This window comes from Crotalus tigris, unplaced genomic scaffold (assembly GCF_016545835.1).
Source record: "Crotalus tigris isolate CLP2741 ecotype Arizona unplaced genomic scaffold, ASM1654583v1 scf7180000024341.3516292, whole genome shotgun sequence".
In the NCBI taxonomy this organism is placed as follows: Eukaryota; Metazoa; Chordata; class Lepidosauria; order Squamata; family Viperidae; genus Crotalus; species Crotalus tigris.
The window spans coordinates 612323-630955 of NW_024100511.1; the positions used below are offsets into that span (position 1 = coordinate 612323).

The 18633-nt window shown below is 43.2% G+C and overlaps 1 protein-coding gene across 14 annotated transcripts in view; it reads right to left on the reverse strand.

The window, feature by feature from the left end:
- TAPT1 (transmembrane anterior posterior transformation 1) overlaps positions 1–18633 on the reverse strand; it is a 155053-nt gene that overhangs the window by 51216 nt on the left and 85204 nt on the right. For 10 of the 14 annotated variants that reach the window (XM_039326533.1, XM_039326528.1, XM_039326529.1 and 7 more), the window contains one exon: positions 11608–11770. In XM_039326533.1, coding sequence (XP_039182467.1) covers positions 11608–11770 — 163 coding nt within the window. The remainder of the gene's footprint in view (positions 1–11607; positions 11771–18633) is intronic. The other 4 variants (XM_039326535.1, XM_039326536.1, XM_039326530.1 and 1 more) reach the window with 1 other exon arrangement.

Genomic DNA, 18633 nt, shown 5'->3' on the forward strand with positions numbered 1-18633 from the left:
GAAACAATACCTGTTTCAAGAGTTCTGCTTTCTTGGGAGATCTATTTGAGTCAGTTCCTTCCATAAAGCAAGGTCTGAGAGGGCTCTCTGGGGGGTGGATCACTGCCGTGCTGCTGGGATGGCTTCCACCATCTCTGCTGCATCAGCCCTGAAGTCCTTGGAGCTCCCCCAAGCCCCAAAGATGCGGGATAGAGCTCCGACCCCATTGATAACAAGTCGGGGGCATCAGAGAATGATTATGGTGATGATCCACTGGTAAGTGTGCTGATAGACCCCATAACCATGCCCATAGAACTGACAATCATGGGCACGGGCAGGAAAATGGCCTTAACCATCTTATTGGACTTGGGTTGCACACAGTGCTTAATAAGTCCTAAACTAGTTGGAAAATTGGGCCCTCCCCTAAGAAAACTTAAGGACTCTATCACCTTCTGCTAGCTTGATGGATCCATAGTAGGCGGCATCCCAGCCAGTTTTGTAATTGAGCCTCTGGAACTAACCATGGGAAGCCACTCAGAGACTTTAGCTTTTATCTTGGCTCCTAGCATGGAATGGCCCCTGGTACTTGGGCTAGTTTGGTTAAAGAAATGGAACCCCTTAATTGCCTGGAGAGAGGGGCAGCTGAGGTTCCCAAGAAAAAGAGCACCTCCCCCGGGGCTGCCTGGAAATAAGATGGTGGGCCCGAAGCAGGAATTAGCATCTGCACTGAGTGAGCAACAGCTTAAGAGCATTCCATGGGAGTACTGAGATCTAGCTGAGGTTTTCAGTGAAAAGAGGTCGGACGAGCTTTCCCCTCACTTCCCCATGGACTGTGCTATTAAGATTGTCCCTGGAGTTAAGTTGCCTAAGCTAAAACTGTATTTGATGACCCCTAGAGGATTAGATGAACTCTGCAAGTTCATCAACAAGAACCTAAACAGAGGGTTCATCCAGCCAGCCAGGCCCCAGGTGGCGGCCCCTGTTCTATTCAGGGAAAAGAAGGATGGGTCTCTACGCCTCTGCGAGGATTATAGAGGTTTGAACGCGGTATTGGTGGAAAATGTGTACCCCTTGCCCCTCATGAGAGACATGTTAGCTCATGTAGCAAAGGGTAGATTTTTTTTCTAAATTAGACCTGCGAGAAGCCTATTACCGCATCAGGATTAAGGAGGGAGACGAATGGAAGACTGCATTCAATTGTCCCCTAGGTCATGGCTTTTCAATCTTTTCACAGATTGTACCACTTTTAGGACATGACATTATTTGAGTACCACTAGTGCTTAGCAAGGTGTCAAAAACTTGATGACTAAAAATAAAGGGGGTGGGATTTTGGGTTTTACTGATTAGATTCATTTGTTGTTATAGAAATGGCTAGTTTATATTACGGAAAAGTAAAAAAAATGAAGTTCAATCTTAATGCTTTCTTCTACTGCAACAGAAGAAGTGTTATTTTTCCTTCTCCCCCTCTATTCCCCCCTTTTTCCTCCCCACGGTGTCCTACTATTTGCTTTTGTATTTTTGTATTTTATTCTATAATCTAATAAAATATTACAAACTGTAGAAAAAAAGGAAAAAAGTATTTTGGTGGCTGTTCCTTTATTGAACCACTTTCTCTTTGCACTGACAAATGTATGATGAATTCATCCATGTTTATTAATATGCACAACTATTAGCTAGCTCATAGCTATTATATTATATATATATCATAGCTATTATATTATATATTATATAGCTCATAACTATTTCCCTGTACCCTTAAAACACAGGAATCAAGTGCAAATCAAAAAAGGCTCACAAAATAAAGAAACACATAAACTCTGGGTTTTTTTTTCTTTAAGCTGCCTCAGGCATGTCACATGTCACAATGTTGCAATCAGAGACTGAAAGGCTCTGGCAATTGCAAAAAGCTTTAGCTTTAAATTAAGCCTGTTTACCTTCAAAGAAAAGGGGCGTTGGTCTTACCTGAACGCCTTTTCTCAGTACGGAGATTAAAGGGGGTAAAACTCATTGCATTTGTTTAAAGGGATTGAACCTATGGAAGTCAACACTTTGGACTCATTGCTAGCCTAAAATACAGACTAAAATATTCCAATAACCAAACAACACAAACCGAGCCTCTGAATTATAAAACGCTATAAAAACTGTACAAAAATCCTTATGATAACCCAATCAAGCTGCCAGCTGATCCAGAATTAAATAAAACCTTCTTTCCGACATGCTTGTCTGCTGGCTTTTTATTTCATCAGTTCTGATTGCATTCTCCTGGCTGGAGAAAATGAACCAGGGGACCTTTTCTTCCAGCAACAGTTGCTGCTTCTTCCCTGTCTCTTTTTCCACCCTGCCTGCTGAGCTTCCCTTCTCTTTCCCTGTTGTTTTTTTCCCCCTTTCTCGCCCAAACCATCTCTCCTCTCCTCCCCCTTTTCTTCAGTTCACCTCCAGCTCCGGGGCTGCTTCTGGAGGTGCCAATCAGCTGGAGCCAATCAGCTGGAGTCCTGCCATCTCCTGGGGCTTCTGCTGAGCCCAGACAGCCCTGCAGCTGCAGCTACCTCTCCCTCAGGCTTGGGTCGCTTCAGCTCATTCCCCTCCCCCGCTACACTTCTCTGGGACGAACACGAACCACCTGCCACATGACAAAGTACCACAGGTGGTACGTGTACCACAGTTTGAAAAGTCCTGCTCTAGGTTGCTTCCAATTCAGGGAGCCCACGCAGTATTTATGCAGCTGATAAATGAGGTCCTCCTTGAGCACCTATATAAAGGGATTTTGATGTACTTGGACAACATCTTGATCTACACCGAAACCAAAGCTGAGCATGTGAAAGGGGCGTTGTCTTACCTGAATGCCTTTTCTCAGCATGGAGATGGAGAATCCACCAATGGGTTTAGACTGTGTTCCTGCCAATCAGATCAAGTCAGCCAAAGTTGCAACGCCTGTCCTGGGCTAGAGTGTCCCAGTCTCGATGCAGGCAAAGCCATGACTCACAGCAAGAAGTGTTGGCTCATAAATCTAGCCCTAGGCCTAAATCTGCGAGGGAGAGAGTGGATTCTCCATCTCCGTGCTGAGAAAAGGCGTTCAGGTAAGACAACGCCCCTTCTCCAGCACTGGAGATGGAGACTCCACCAATAGGACATACCAAAGCCTACTGTCCCTGACGGAGGGGAGCAGGCCGATCCAGAGTGGCACTTTGAGGTACTACCTGTTGGAGAACCCTCCTATCAAAGGAGGCCTCCGTCGAGGCAAACCTATCAATCTTATAATGCCTTATAAAGTGAGATGGTGAAGACCATGTGGCCGCTTTGCAAACGTCCTCGATGGACGCCTGAGTGGCCCAGGCCACAGAAGTAGCCGCACTACGGGTTGAGTGGGCCGTGACCTGTCATGGAACTGGCGATAACTCAGCCTGATACGCCCCCGCTATACACGCCCTAATCCACCTGCCAATTGTGGAAGAAGACACCTTCCGACCCTTGGAAGAAGGATGGAAGGAGACACAAAGGGCCTCAGAGTTGCGGAAGGCAGCTGTCCGTGAGAGGTAGTAACGGAGCGCTCTGCGGAAGTCCAGAAGGTGCCATTGCCGTTCCAGGGCATGAGATGGGTGAGGACAGAAATCTGGGAGTACGATTTCTTGAGCCGTGTGGAAAAGAGAATTGACCTTAGGAAGGAAGGTAGGGTCCAGACGAAGGACCACTCGGTCCTGATGAAAAAAGCACAAGTTATCTCTGATTGAAAGTGCCGCCAATTCTGATATTCATCGCACAGAGGTGATTGCCACCAGGAATGTGACCTTGTGCGATACGTAACGTATATCACATGTCTTGAGGGGCTCAAAGGGCGGTGTGGTTAGAGCCCGAAGAACTCATGACAGGTCCCAAGAGGGATACCTGTGCACTACAGGGGGCTTGGTATTAGTAGCACCCTTGATGAACGAGCGGATCAAGGGATGATGACCTAGGGAAACCACGGAGTCACAGATAAGTACAGTGGAGAGAGCGGCGACTTGTCTGCGCAATGTGTTTGGAGCCAAGCCCCTCTCCAGACCCTGTAAAAGGTAATCCAATATATGTGGAATTGTCAAGTCTGGAATGGTCAAGTGGTGGTTCGAGCACCACGAACAGAAGTTCCTCCACATGGCCTCATAAATACGGTTGGTAGAGGACCGACGGGAGGCCTGGATTACGGTAATGACCCCCAGCCAGCAGTACTCCTGGGACAAGATTGAGTGCTCAAGTGCCAGACGACTAACTGGAGCCATTGGGGATCTAGATGAAGAAGGGTCCCCTGGCTGAGTGACACCCAATCTGGGGGAATCCTCCATGGGGCCGCTAGAGAGAGGTTCACGAGGTCTCTATGGTCTCTGTGGCCAATATGGGGCCACTAGAAGAACCTCCGCATGTTCCAGAAGCTTGCGGATAACCGCCGGAAGAAGAAGAGGAGGGAAGGCGTAAATCAGTCCCTCTGGCCATGGGCTCCGAAGAGCATCCGCCTGTTATGCCCCTGGACACGGAAAGCGGGAAAAGAATTGCTGGAGATGAGCATTTGTCGGGGAGGCAAAAAGGTCTAGAACTGGTAATCTGAAGCGGTGGCAGCACTGGACTCTGACTGGTACCATTCTCAGGTGAGCTGCTAGAACCGCCATGATCTTGGTAAAGACTCTCAGAGCCGAGGATAGGCCGAACAGGAGTGCCCTGTACTGATAATGGTGTCCCCTATGGGCAAATTGTAGAAACTGGCGGTGGGTGAGAGAGATGGGGATGTGAAGGTACGCTTCCGTGAGGTCGATGGACGTCAGGAAGTCCCCCCTTCTTACGCTAACCAAGATGGACTGGAGCGTTTGCATCTTGAATTTGCGGTATGTAAGATGATAGTTTAATCCCTTTAGATGTAGGATGGCTCTCCATCCCCCTGACGCATTGGGGATGACGAAAAGGATGGAGTAAAACTCCCGACCTCTCTGATCCAATGGCACCGGTTCTATGGCCCTTATGTTTAAGAGGTGACGAATGGCCTCTCACATGAGTCTTTTCTTTGTTGGATTTCTTAGTTGGGGACAAGAAATGAAGCGATTCAGGGGGTTGGAGATGAACTCCAGGGACAGTCCGTGACGCATGGTGTTTAGGACCCATGCATCCGTGGTGGTGGCTTCCCATTGGCGGGCAAAGAGAGTCTGCCCCCGATGGGAGGATCCACCTGAGAGTCACCTGGATCGGCGGAATGGGCGGCCGCTCCTGCGAAAGGGCCGTTTGCCCTGAAATTGTTGCCTGTCTGTCAGATTGTCTGTCCTGTCTGATAGGGAAAGACCGGTTGGGCTGGGAATAGTTGGACCTGGCTCCTGCACGAAAGAACTGCCTCCATGAGTAGGTGTTGGGACGTTTGTCTGATTGTTTAAGGAGGTGATTAAGGATCTTACATTTATCCTTATTTTCAGTGAGGTAAGGATTCAGGGCTTCACCAAACAATTTTCCTCCCTGATAAGGGCTGCTGATAAGCGCCATTTGGACTTGGCGTCAGCGTGCCAGTGTTTCAACCAGAGCATACAGCAGCCAGTGATGTTGGATGCCATGGCTCCGGAGGAAAATCTGGCGGTCTGGAGGATGGCATCAGAAGCATACTCTGTAGTCGCCACCATCTTACTCAGATCTTGATGCGTGCGGATATCCTCCGTCGGTATCCTGGCCTGAAGCTGTCTAAGCCAGCGGAGAACAGACCTGTTAAAAAAGGATGCAGAGGTAGCTGCTCTGATAGCCCACGCCGCAGCTTGATGTGTTCTGCGGTAAGAGAGCTCACATTTACGGTCCTCAGCCTTGAGGGCCAGGAATGACGGTTGGAGACACAAGGGGACCTAAAGGTTCATCTACCGCGGGCACCTTCAGAGCCTCCTCCAGGTCATGGGTATTGTATTGTTACCGGTTCGGTGAAATTCGGATCCACTTCTGAGTCTGGAGTAACTGAAGTTGCTGGCCTGGAAGGATCGGGTCCGTGATGTGCCATGGAAGTGGCCTTGCGAAGCAGGGAGACAAAAAAAGAAGGGTTAAAGAGACCGCTAAAAGATGGTGTCTCAGGGGGAGGTTCCTCCTCCTCAGACACCGGAATCTCCAGATCAGCCTCATACTCGCGAGATGACGAGTCCTTGGAGTAGGTGGACTGAGAAGGGAAAGAAGGCGCGCGATAGGACTCAGTGGCCAGCTGGTGAGTGGGTAGAATGTTGACCGCGGCTGACCTAGTCACTTGTGGGCGCGCTCTACTGCCTGTGCAATCATCTCAGCTAGGCAGTCCTCTGTGGGAAGGGAGACCAGTTTATTCGGCCTAAGCCCGGCCACAGTAGGGGTGAAAGTAGCTTCAGGGGCCACGTGTTGAGCCCGTGAAGCGGAGGGCTGAGCGATGGCATGAACCTGGTACATGTCCCCCGGTGCAGGAGACAGGAGAGTTTCCCCTGTCGACCATATCCCCAGGGGAGAAGCAGAAGGCTCCAGTGGTAGATCAAAGGAAAACACTTTGGCCTGTGAGGTCTCCAACCTGGCTAGTTTCTGTGGTTTAGAGAATTCCTTCTCTAGGGCTTGGTGTCTCCTGCTGGCCTGTTTTTCAGCTCCCTTGGAGGTCTTTGAGATAGACCTGGCCTTGGCCTTGGCCAAGATCTTACCTGTGGCCTCTTGATTAGAGGATTTGTGACGTTTTTCAGTTGAGGAGGACTGGCAAGACGTCCTTTGTGGAGGGCCTAGAATCCTCCATTCTCGGGTAACACAGGAGCACGATAGGGAATCCCTGGTATCCGGAGACAGCTATTGGTTGGATAAGAATAGGCGCACTATAGGGGACGCCTGGAATCCAGACAGAGCTGTTTGTATGAATAAGAACAGATGCACGATAGGGGGCACCTGGAATCCAGATAGAGCTGTTCGTGTGGATAAGAACAGGCGCACGATAGGGGACACCTGGAACCCAGATAGGCCCAGGATCACAATAGGGTAATCCTGGTTTTCAGGGAGACCTGGAGACATCAAAAACCCAGAAATTGAATCCAAGGAGGTTAAATGCACAGGAAAGAAGGAGCAAACCGGATAGAACCAATCCTGTTAAGCAGGCTGTGAAATGGATATATTATAGACCTGAGTGGCTGTGGAGATCAAATACTGGCTAAGGTCTGACAGGCCTTGGAATGGTGTGGAGACACCACTGATTAGCCAGGTAAGGTTGTAGCAGATGAAGAAAGTAGGCCTGAGGAGTCTAGCAGGCCTGTTCTGAGGCAACAGTGGCCGTGCAGGCTCCCTGTGCAAAATGAGGCTCCAGAGGCCTCAAATGGTGGCCACAGGGGAGAAAAGAGTGCAGAGCAGGCCCCAAGATGGCAGCCTCAAGAAAGACCCAGTCCCAATAAGGGACACAAAAAGACGGCCACACCCAAAAAGGCTGCCACACCCAAGAAGGCCGCCACACTCAAAATGGCGGCCGCACGAGGTCTGGGGGTATTGCTGCCAGCACCCCCTTCCACCCTCACGAAGAAAGGCTGGAAAAGAGATAATCGAACCGTGGAGGGCTGAGGAGCAGCACTGAGCCCAGTGCTGTCCAAGAGGAGAAGGAGGGCTATGTTACAGAGGGGAAGCAAGTCCCCTCAGCCTCATTCAGCCACTGGCAGGGAGGGGGAGGAATGAAAGCCTCTGTTCCTAGTTAAAGGCAAACAGTTCTTCAGCCAACTGAGAGGAAAAGCACAGTGCTGAATATAGCACTGTCTCAGAATACTGAAGTGAATAGAGAATAAAGAATCCACCAATGGAAACTGTACCTGCCTAAGAGCCAACTTGCTACGTCTGTCTTGGGCAAAATCAAGTCGAGACTGGGACACTCTAGCCCAGGACAGGTGCTGCAACTTTGGCTGACTTGATCTGATTGGGCAGGAACACAGTCTAAACCCATTGGTGGATTCTCCATCTCCAGTGCTGGAGAATTGTTAGAGCAGTCCTAAAGAAGCTCTGTGCAGCTAAACTGTATGCCAAACTCAAGAAATGAGAGTTTTACAAGGATAGAATTGACTGCCTGGGCTATCACATTTCTTATGAGGGCGTGGAAATGGATCCAGAAAAAGTACAGGTGGTCATGGAGTGGAGGCCTCCCCGTACCAGAAAGCAACTGCAGAGCTTCCTGGGGTTTGCCAATTTTTTAGCAACAGTTTATTTGCTCCTTTGCGCAAATTGCAGTCCCTATCACAAACTTGCTAAAAACTAAGGGAGGGGGAAAGCTGAAGCCTAGCCAGTCCCTAAAGTAGACAGCAGAATATTGCTTTTGAGAAACTTAAAGAGACTTTTCTCCAAGGAACTGGCTGAAACACCCAGACCTGGGAAAACCCTTCGTCATTCAGGCCAATGCCAGCGACGTAGCAGTGGGGGTGGTGATATTACAAAAGAATCAACAGAGTCATCTGCAACCCTACACTTACACCTCCAAAAAATTATCTTACACTGAGCAGTGTTGGGCTGCTTGGGAGAAGGAAGCTTATGCAGTGAGGTGGGCCCTCCTAACCTGGAGACATTTTTTAGAAGATAATAAAATCCCTTTCTAAGTCTGAACTGATCACAAGAACCTGGAAGCTTTAAAAAAACCCCAGAAGGCTGTCTCTGAAACATTTCCACCGATTTAACTTCTCCATATACTACCTACAGAAGGAAAAACTTCCTGGCAGATGCTTTGTCGAGAATGCCTCAGTATAACAGTGTGAAGTCAGAGGTGGTTAAACCTTTACTCTCCCCGCAGCAATTAGCAGCTCCAGCCACCACGAGGGCACAAGCTAAAAGGGCTTCTCCGCTGGATAATGGAACTGCTGGGGGATTTCAAAAAGGCTTGGAAAGGGATGAATGGTTCCTCAATCATAAAAATCTCTGCTCCTTGCAGAAGGGCTTAGCCTGGGTTAGGGGAAAGTTGTATGTCCCTGCAAAGCTAAGACTGAAAATCATGCAGGACTGTCATGATTCAAAGTTAGCTGGACGTTTTGTGTTTGTGAAGACTATCCATTTGCTCAAGAGACAATTCTGGTGGCCCTCTTTAAAAAAGGACATGGAAAGCTATGTGGACAGTTGCCCCATTTGTGCTGCCGCCAAGTGGAGACAGGGAAAAATGCCTGGCCTCCTACAACCAGTAGCAAGCCCTTCAGCACCCTGGAGAGAGATCTCCATGGATTTTATTGTGGAATTAACCTGAAAGCGCAGGAAACACTGTCATTTGGGTTGTCACTGATCTATTCTCCAAACAAGCCCATTTCATCCCTTGCCAGAAGATCCCAACCACAAAGACTATGTTTTTAGATGATATCTATGATCTCCATGGTGCTCCAAAATGCATTATCTCGCATACGGGAGTTCTAAATTTTGGAAAGCCTTTTTGGATCTTTTGGGTTCTGTCCAGGGACTGTCATCTAGTCATCATCCGCAAACGAATGGGGGGGCAGAACGAATGAAATCAGTTCTAGAATAGTACCTCCATTGTATCATTAATTATCAGCAAGATAATTAGACTGATCTACTACCGTATTGCTTATAACAATGCAGTCCATTCCAGTACTGGGTTTACACCTTTCCAGGTGGCAAATGATTAAAATTTTATCCCCATGCCTGAATTGCCTGCTAATGAACCTGCCATCCTGTCCCTTGAGGATTGGATTCATCAACTGCAGAACATCTGGCCAGTTGTTAGAAAAGCTTTGGATGAAGCCAGATAAGCCTATAAGGCGCAGGCTGATAAAGAGAATGGAGCCTAAGCCTTCCTATATAGGGGATAGAGTTTATCTCTCTACTACGTTCTTATAGCCACTACAATCATCTAAGAAACTGGGTCCAAAGTACATCGGCCCCTTTCCCATCAAGCACATCATTAACCCTGTCACAATGGAGTTGGAGCTCCCTAAGAGTTTAAGACAAATCCACCCTGTGTTCCATTGCAGTTTGTTGAAACCTGAGGTCGTTTCTAGGTTGCGACCCGTTGCTTCTCCTATCCCTCCACCTATCATGGAAGAGGCTGAACAGCATTTTGAAATTAAAAGACATTTTAGATTCCCGTAAGCATCATGGGCCCACACAGTACTTAGTAGCTTGGAAATATTTACCAGCATCGCAAAATGAATGGGTTTATAAGAAACATGTTAGAGCTCCTAAATTGCTCAAACATTTCCATAAAAAGTATTCAGACAAACCTGACTAATGTGGTTGTGTTTTGTTTCTATTTTGTTCTACAGGTGGATTTTCTTTCTATTGCGGGGGCGTATATCAGGACCTCTCAATTATATTTGCTTGCTTCTGCATTCTATTTACATGACTACCTCATCCATTTCCCTATCCTTCACTGCTTTGCCTATGTATCCATTTTAGGGGCCTGCCATACTGTTGGGAGGGGGATGATTTCTTGGGGAACTATTATCTGCTTTGCTCTGCTCTGTGTGAGAGGCCTCCCTTTGGGTGAGAGCAACGCGACCTGAAAATATATGCCTTATCTCCAGACAACGGAGACTGTTGGAAAACGAAACCAAGAGAGACCTTGAGAAGCCCGCTGAAACTTCAGCTTCTCATAACATGATGGCACCTGTGGATTGGATGGATTTCAACCGGATGGTTGGACACTGGGGAGAGGAGTTGTGAATTGTCTTTTTGATGTAATCCTTTACATACCAAATCTCAAACCTCGCTTTGTTCTTTTGCTATCGCTATCTCTCAATAAAAAGTTCCTTTTGAGACAATGCCTGTTTCAAGAGTTCTGTTTTTTTGGGAGATTTAGTTGAAGCAATCCTTACAAGTTCATTTCAACTCACCGTTTGACCTTGAATTGAGTCACTGTCAGAATCAACTATTTTGCAACAGCTATGCAATGATAACCCTCTAAATGTTCACAAAAAGAGTAACTATGATTCTTCCTATTATTATTACCAAAATTTTAAATTCTTTGTAAAACTGACGAATTAAGAAGCAGTTTGCTTCCAGATAATATTCACAGGGAAAGAGCACCCAAAACTGTATAATCTTTGGCTAAATGTTTGTGTGCTTAACAACTTATTCACATGATTTCTAAATACTGTGCTACAAATTATTCTTCCCTTGATGTAACTATAATTATATATAATTATAACTAAAGCTATAACTAAAGTATAATAATTTAAATAATTATTGTATAGGTAGTCCTTGGTTAATAACTATTTGTTTAGCAGCCATTTGAAGTTACAATGCCACTGAATGAGAAAACGTATGGCTGGTTCTTGAAGTTGTGATCAGTCCAGTGATTGCTGAGTGACCATGATTTGGTGCTTCACAATTGGTTTGCAATTATGATGGTCGTAACATCCCGTAGTCATGTGATTGTTTCCCACAAAGTTAATGGGGAAGCCAGCAGGGTTGCAAATGTGATCACATGACTGGAGAATGCTGCTACATGTGCAATTCACCTACTGCTGGCAAATAGGACTGCCAGAAATGCTGTCATGAGTAAGTGTGGTTACGTAAGACTGCACTGCTTAGCAATGGAGCTCTTGGTTCCAATTACCACTGTTATGTGAGGACTACTTGTATTCCTAACATGGTGAAAAAGGAATTACAACAAAGCTTTGATGTGTTAAGGAAGACTGGATGGTTCCATAATAGTTTTAGTCATTACTTACTTACCTCAAGCATATTATAGATGATGTAGAGTTTAATTACAGACTGTCCTCTTATTAGATGGTACATCATGGAATAGTCAACATAGTGCATCATGAAGTAGCAAATTACAAGTATTACCCCCTTGAAAATATCACACACCTGGGCTGGTTGCAGCAGGCGTCTGTCGCTGAAATATAAAATTACACAAAATAAAGAGCACATTTGATACAGATGAAGTCATTGATTACTAAATAAATTAGCTTCCCTGCAGAAACAGCACTATTAGCACCTGCTTGGGTTTCTTCTTCTTCAACTGACAGATCCCTTTCTGTTAGTCTAATACAGGGGTGTCAAGCTGCCGGCCCGCAGGCTGGTTGCACCATGAGGAGGCTGTGCCCACTCGTTTCTGGCAATGCAAAAAAAGTCATGATACCTCACAACACGCCACATGATGTGGTAAGTTGACACCCGTGGTCTAATAGGATGAGATGGCAGCTGATTTCTGTTTTTGTGACCTGTTTCTATTTTAGAGGTTTTTTACTTTTACTCATGTCGTTTAGAGATTGCTAGCCTCAATTGTACAAACTTCTTAAGCCTTTGAAGCTGAAAGTTAATAATCTATTAATTTTAGAGACATATACGAAGAGCTAACTAAGCACTAATATTTTAGTGAGAAAACCTGTTTTTTCAAATTAGAGAACTATATCACCTTCACTTCTACTGCAAGTAACTATAGTTTGAAATTTTGTGAATGTTTTCCTGATGGTTCAGAATCCTTTGTAGTGTTTTCAAGAGCAATTAATTCCACATTCAAGGATCCACAAAGTGTCCCAAGGAGTTTCTAAGTTTCTATTAAGTGGTTGGCTTACCTAAGAGAAGACCCAGCATGAAGCTGTCCCAAAGACCAGGAGAGGAATGGTTGAGTTTTAACCACAAAATGAAAGCAGAAATGTTCTTCCACTTTATCCTGCCACATTGTTCATGTGATCTTCAGTATTAGATTTTATTTCAACTATGCAAAATTCATGTTAGAGATACTGGAAAATGGAAAGCAGGCAAGTAAACCTTCTGGCCCTCCGCTTGGTATACTTTTCATTATTCTTTTTTTAAATGACCCTTGCATTTACTCCTGCAAGGTTCAGTCTGATTTTATAGAAATCAGAATTCCTCAGTAACATTTGTTGAACTCCCAAGTCTGGGTTCCAAAAGCATACTGTTCACAACATCCTTCTGCGTTTATACCATAATTAAGGACAGAGGCAATTTACTCCTCCTGTTTGGTGTAGTAGTTAAAGAAGCCCATGAGTTCTAGTCTTCCCTTGGGACAGGCCATGAAGCCAGCTGAGTGACCTTGGGCCAGTCATTTCCTTTCAGCCCTAGGAAGGAGGCAAAGATAAACCATTTCTGAAAAACTTTGCCAAGAAAACTGCAAGACTTTTTCAGACAGTCTCTAAGAAACGGATACAGTTGAACAGAACCAAAAAAAAAAACTCCAAATAAATTTTGTCTTCTTTAGCAAAAATTTAAAATATCTAAGTTAAATCAAATCTGATAAATACAAAAATGCATTCTAATTTTTAACTATCACAGAGTAGATACCTATAAAAATATGTGTAGAAAAATCTAGGGAATTATACAGCTACTCTGAAATTCACATGAAGATTTTGCCAAACTCACTTCATATCATCCTCAACAGCCAAAGCTATCCTAAATAAATTCTACACATAAACAGAGTCAGTTCCAGCTGCTGGTTAAGACTATATCCAGGTACAAGGCTGACCACAAAGTCAGTATGAGCACAAACATAAATATGTACAAACAGAAATACTGACAATTCAGTAAGAAAAATGTCAAGACCACGAAACAAGGATAGATGTTATGCAGTATCCAAGATCCTGGATGTTTTGCATCTGTGCCCAGCAACTCCACCTGCTATAAAGCTGCTACAAACCAGGGTTTTTTAAAACTCAGATTTTAGATTAAGTTATTATTTGAAGCAACACCTTAATCCTGCCAAATGATTTAGATCAGGGAACACATTCTATTAAAGAGGCTTCTCTACCAATCTCTTAGGTTCTAAAAACAGAATAGAAAATAACTAGCAATAGTTCTTAGTTAGTTACCACAACTGGGACCAGCAACTCAATTGTTGTTGATAACTAAATAAGACCACCACTATTCTTATGGACGTAACTTCAGTTTTCTTTTGCTTTCAGATCTATGAAGGTCATAAATGTGAGGACTGGTTATTTTTTTATCACTGTAGTAACTGTGAACCATAATAGTCATGGCTATTATGGCTTCCGGTTCCGGATCACAGCACCAGTGGATGCGCAGAGAGACTGCTTTCCCCGCCATCCGGTTTCCCTTCTTCGGGAGACCCTGGAAAGGGTAGAAAGTCACCCTGGAGGGGCGACCACCATTGGGGAGGACTCTTGTAGATCGCGGAGAGGCAGTAGCCCCTCCATTTGATCTGAGGCAACTCCTCAGGACCGAAGAAAAGAGCGGTCATTAACATGGCCGCTCATTAAGTCGCACCAGCCGAAAGCCAAATTTACATCTAAGCACAACAAAGCATCGTGGAGGATTCGGGTGAGACCATTCCTTTCCTCTGTTACCCTAATTACCTTCCTGTGAAAGCCTTTTGAAACTTCTTCCCTGCTTTCAATGCAGCAGCGTTTCTATTCTTGGGAATTTAAATGTTGAAGAAAAGAATAAGTAATTTTAATAACTAAATAACTGGATTTTTGATCTTCGGATACTTTTGGGATTTTAAAAGATTTAACTATTGAGACTTATTATTTCTGTAACTATTAACTTTTGAAAACATCCTCTTTTTTCGGCTTTTTTAATCAAATAAAAGACTAACTGGCATCTGGGAAAAGATTTTGTGGCCGAAGGGGGACATCTTGTGGTGAAAACTGGCACAGCAATTGAATTTTTTTTTCTTCTCTTTCTTTTTCCCCCCTCAATTGTGAGGCCTGCTGACTTTCTTGATTTGCCTTTCATACCATCAAAAAAGATAAGATTTGGAAATAGCTGGGTGGTGAAAATAACTTTAGAAAGCGTGGAGGTTGACATTGGCTGATCTTTACTAAATATAGCCTCCACTAAAAGATTATCGCTAATCACCATGGAAACAGAGGGAATCTACCCACAACTTAATTATAAACTTATACTTCAAAAAATCCTTGAAGCCACCGAGCTAATAAAATCTCGAGTGAAAGCCGAAGCTGTTTTCACAAAACTACAGATTGAACCCCAGACCCTAACTGTTCAATTTGCAAGCCAAAAAACAATAGAAGAGGAACAACTTAACATCAAAGAGGATTCTACTTAACAGCATGTATAACGTACGGAGAACTTTGACAAACAGATACTGATCTCAACTAAAACACCTGTAACTCCAAAAGCAACAGGACCTGATCTACAGACATATCATATTGAGAACTTAGATAACTTGGATGACCAAACAACAACTACAACACCGGATATGACTCTTTCCTTCACTCAGAAAGAAGACTAGACTGAATTGATGACAAACATTCTAAACCAAATATGGAGATTTGAACTATTAGGGCAACAATCTAATAACTACAAAGGGGCCAGTTTCGTTGAAAAATTGATAACTGAATGTTCTCCCTTGATTAAAACAATATGTGTGGGAATGAAGGGAGATAGATACATTAGAGGATTTAAGGGCACTGGTATGGAAACCTGCCTGGCATAAAAAGAAAGCCAGAGTTAGATTTAAAAATGGGATTTAAAAATTCATTTGAGGGTTAAGCAGCTTTTCTTTAAGAGATTTTGACTGATCTTAGAGATATTGATTGATTTAATACTTAGGATTCAGATTTATAATGGAAATTAAAATAATTTGTTAGATTATAGCTTTAATGGTTATAGGAAAATGGATTTGTGATAATGAAAGATATGTTATTAGTATATGAGGAGTTATTAGGATGAGAAATGGAATATATTGGTGAATAAAGAAAGAATTTAAATTTTGGAATAATATTTGTATTTTAATCATGAGAATTAGTTTATAATGAAATGAGGGAAATTAAATCTATCCGAATTATAAATATTGGTTATAAAAGGCTAAATTGGAATATGATAATTGGAATTAAATAAAACCTAAAACCAGGACTTAGATATGTATAACTAAAATGTTATTGATAAATATATAGATTGACTGAACTTTAGCTAGAAATGTACTAATGTGAATGTGATATAATACCCAAGGGAAACAGAAAGGGAACCTTTATTGATGTAAACTGAGATATCTATGTATTTTGTTATCGGATTATTGATTACCCTATCACCACGCTGCTTCCTAATTACTTGGTTGTTAAAATTGGAAAAATTAATAAAATTTGTTTTAAAAAAATAGTCATGGCTATTACAGGGAAAATCAAGTGATATGACAATCAAATAATTCAATTCCAGTAGAATTTGCAGTTTAGAGCAAATCAGCACCAATTCTACAAATCCATCGAAAATGAGAAAGGACCGACCACAAATAATGAAAAGCTTGACAAAGCTTTAGACACACTAAAATTTTGGAAAAGGTTTGTGGGAAAATAACAGGAGTCACACTGGGAATGCAAAATGGATCAATGAAGCTGAAAACCCACTAAAAATACTTAGTATGGAAGAGATTAGGATAGCTGAGGAAATAGTATGAAAGGAATCAGAGAAGGCAAAAAATTGGAATGCTCCTGGACCAGATAGCTCCATGGATTCTGGCTAAAATCACTGACAAATCCACATGAGGTTGGCATACCGATGAATAGGATTTTAGAAGTAGTAGAAAATGAAAACTGACTAACAATTGGAAAGACATTCCCATTTCTCAGAAAAAGAGAAGGAAAATGAGCATAGAAACTACGGACACATAACTGTTTACAATATATAAAGTCTCTTACAGGCATAATTACAAATCAAATCTACTTATTTGAAAATAAATTATTTACTTCCTGTAAAATAAAAAGGGCAAAAATTTGAAAGGAATGAAGGATGTTTGACAAAATGATGGGATGGGATAGAATAGAAAATAGAATAGAATAGAATAGAATAGAATAGAATAGAATTTCTTTATTGGCCAAGTGTGATTAGACACACTAGGTAGAATTTATCTCTGGTGCATAAGGTCTCAGTGTACACTGTATACAATTATTAGGCAAGTTGTATTTTGGAGGATTAATTTTCTTATTGAACTACTACAGTGCTCTCAGTCAATCCAAAATGTTAATAAACCTCAAACCTGAATATTTAAGAAAGTAAAAGTGAGGTTTTGGCTTTCTTAGGAGAATATCCATGTGTGCACAATTATTGGGCAACTATTAGTGCAGAATTATTATGCAACTAAATGAAAAATGAAAATTTGCCCATCTCGCTCACTTATTTGCATCTGTTAAAATGAAAATTATAAACAAACAACTTAAAATGTACAAATAAACATTTCAAACATTTTAAAAAAAATATCACTGAGCAATATAGCTACCCTTCTTTTCAATAACAGTCATAAGCCTTCCATTTATGGAGTCTGCCAGTTTCTTGATCTGCTGACGATCAAAGTTTTGTGTAGCAGCAACCACAGGACCCACAAATTCTGAACAGGGTTTAGGTCAGGTGAGGAAGGGGGCCATGTCATTATTCTTTCATCTTTAAGGCCTTTATTGGCTAGCCACACAGTGGAGTACTTCAATGCATGTGATCGAGCATTGTCCTGCGTAAAAATCGTGGTCTTCTTGAAAGATCCAGATTTTTTCCTGTACCACTGCTTGAAGCGTCTTCTAAAAACTGGCAAGAGGTTTGGGAGTTGATTTTGAATCCATCTTCAACCCCAAAAGGTCCACTAGCTCATCTTTAATAATACCAGCCCATACCATTATCCCACCTCCAGCTTGGTCTGTGCCCATTATTGATCCAGCCACAAGCCCATCCATCTGGTCTGTCAAGAGTCACTCTTACCTCATCATTCCATAAAACCTTTGAAAAATCTGTCTTCAGCTGTTTCTTGGCCCAGTCTCACCGTTTCAACTCATGTGTCTTGTTCAGTGATGGTCAGGTTTCAGCCTTTCATACCTTGGCCACCTTATACTTCTGTGCACTCCAAGTGGGTTGCAGTTCTGGAATATGACAGCACTGGAGGATAATGGGTTCCTGCTAGTTTCACATTTAATTCTTCCCAAATCTTTGGCAGTTAATGTGTGTCGTTTTTCTCAACATATTTCTTGCGACCCTGTTGACTATTTATAACAAAAAGTTTGATGCTTCTGTGATCATGCCCCAATATCTTAGCAATTTCAGAGTTCAGAGAAGAGCAACTAAGATGATCAAGGGCCTGGAGACTAAAACATATGAAGAACGGCTGCAGGACTTGGGTTTGGCTAGTCCAGGGTAGGCAACCTTGGCTCTTTTATGACTTGTGGACTTCAACTCCCAGAATTCCTGAGCCAATATGGCTGGTTTAGGAATTCTGGGAGTTGAAATCCATGAGTCATAAAAGAGCCAAGGTTGCCTACCCCTGGGCCAGTCTAAAGAAAAGAAGAAAAAGAGATGACATGATAGTAATATTCCAGTATCTGAGGGGCTGCCACAAAGAAGAGAGGGTCAAATTATTCTCCAAAGCACCAGAGGGCAGGACAAGAAACAATGGTTGCAAACTGATCAAAGAGAGAAGCAACATGGAATTAAGGAGAAAGTTTCTAACAGTGAGGACAATTAACCAGTGGAATAGCTTGCCTTCAGAAATTGTGGGAGCTCCATCACTGGAGATTTTTAAGAAGAGACTGAACAGTCACTTGTCTCAGATGGTATAGGTACTCCTGCTTGAATGGGGGGCTGGACTAGAAGACCTTCAAGCTCCCTTCCAGTTCTGTTCTGTTCTATTCTATTCTAATTTCAAGAGTGCTGCATCCCTCTGAAAGACTTTTTACAATTTTTGAATCAGTTAAATCTCTTTTTTGGCCCATTTTGCTGAGGAAAAGAAGCTGCCTAATAATTATGCACACCTTGATATAGGATCTGGATCTCCTTAAGCCA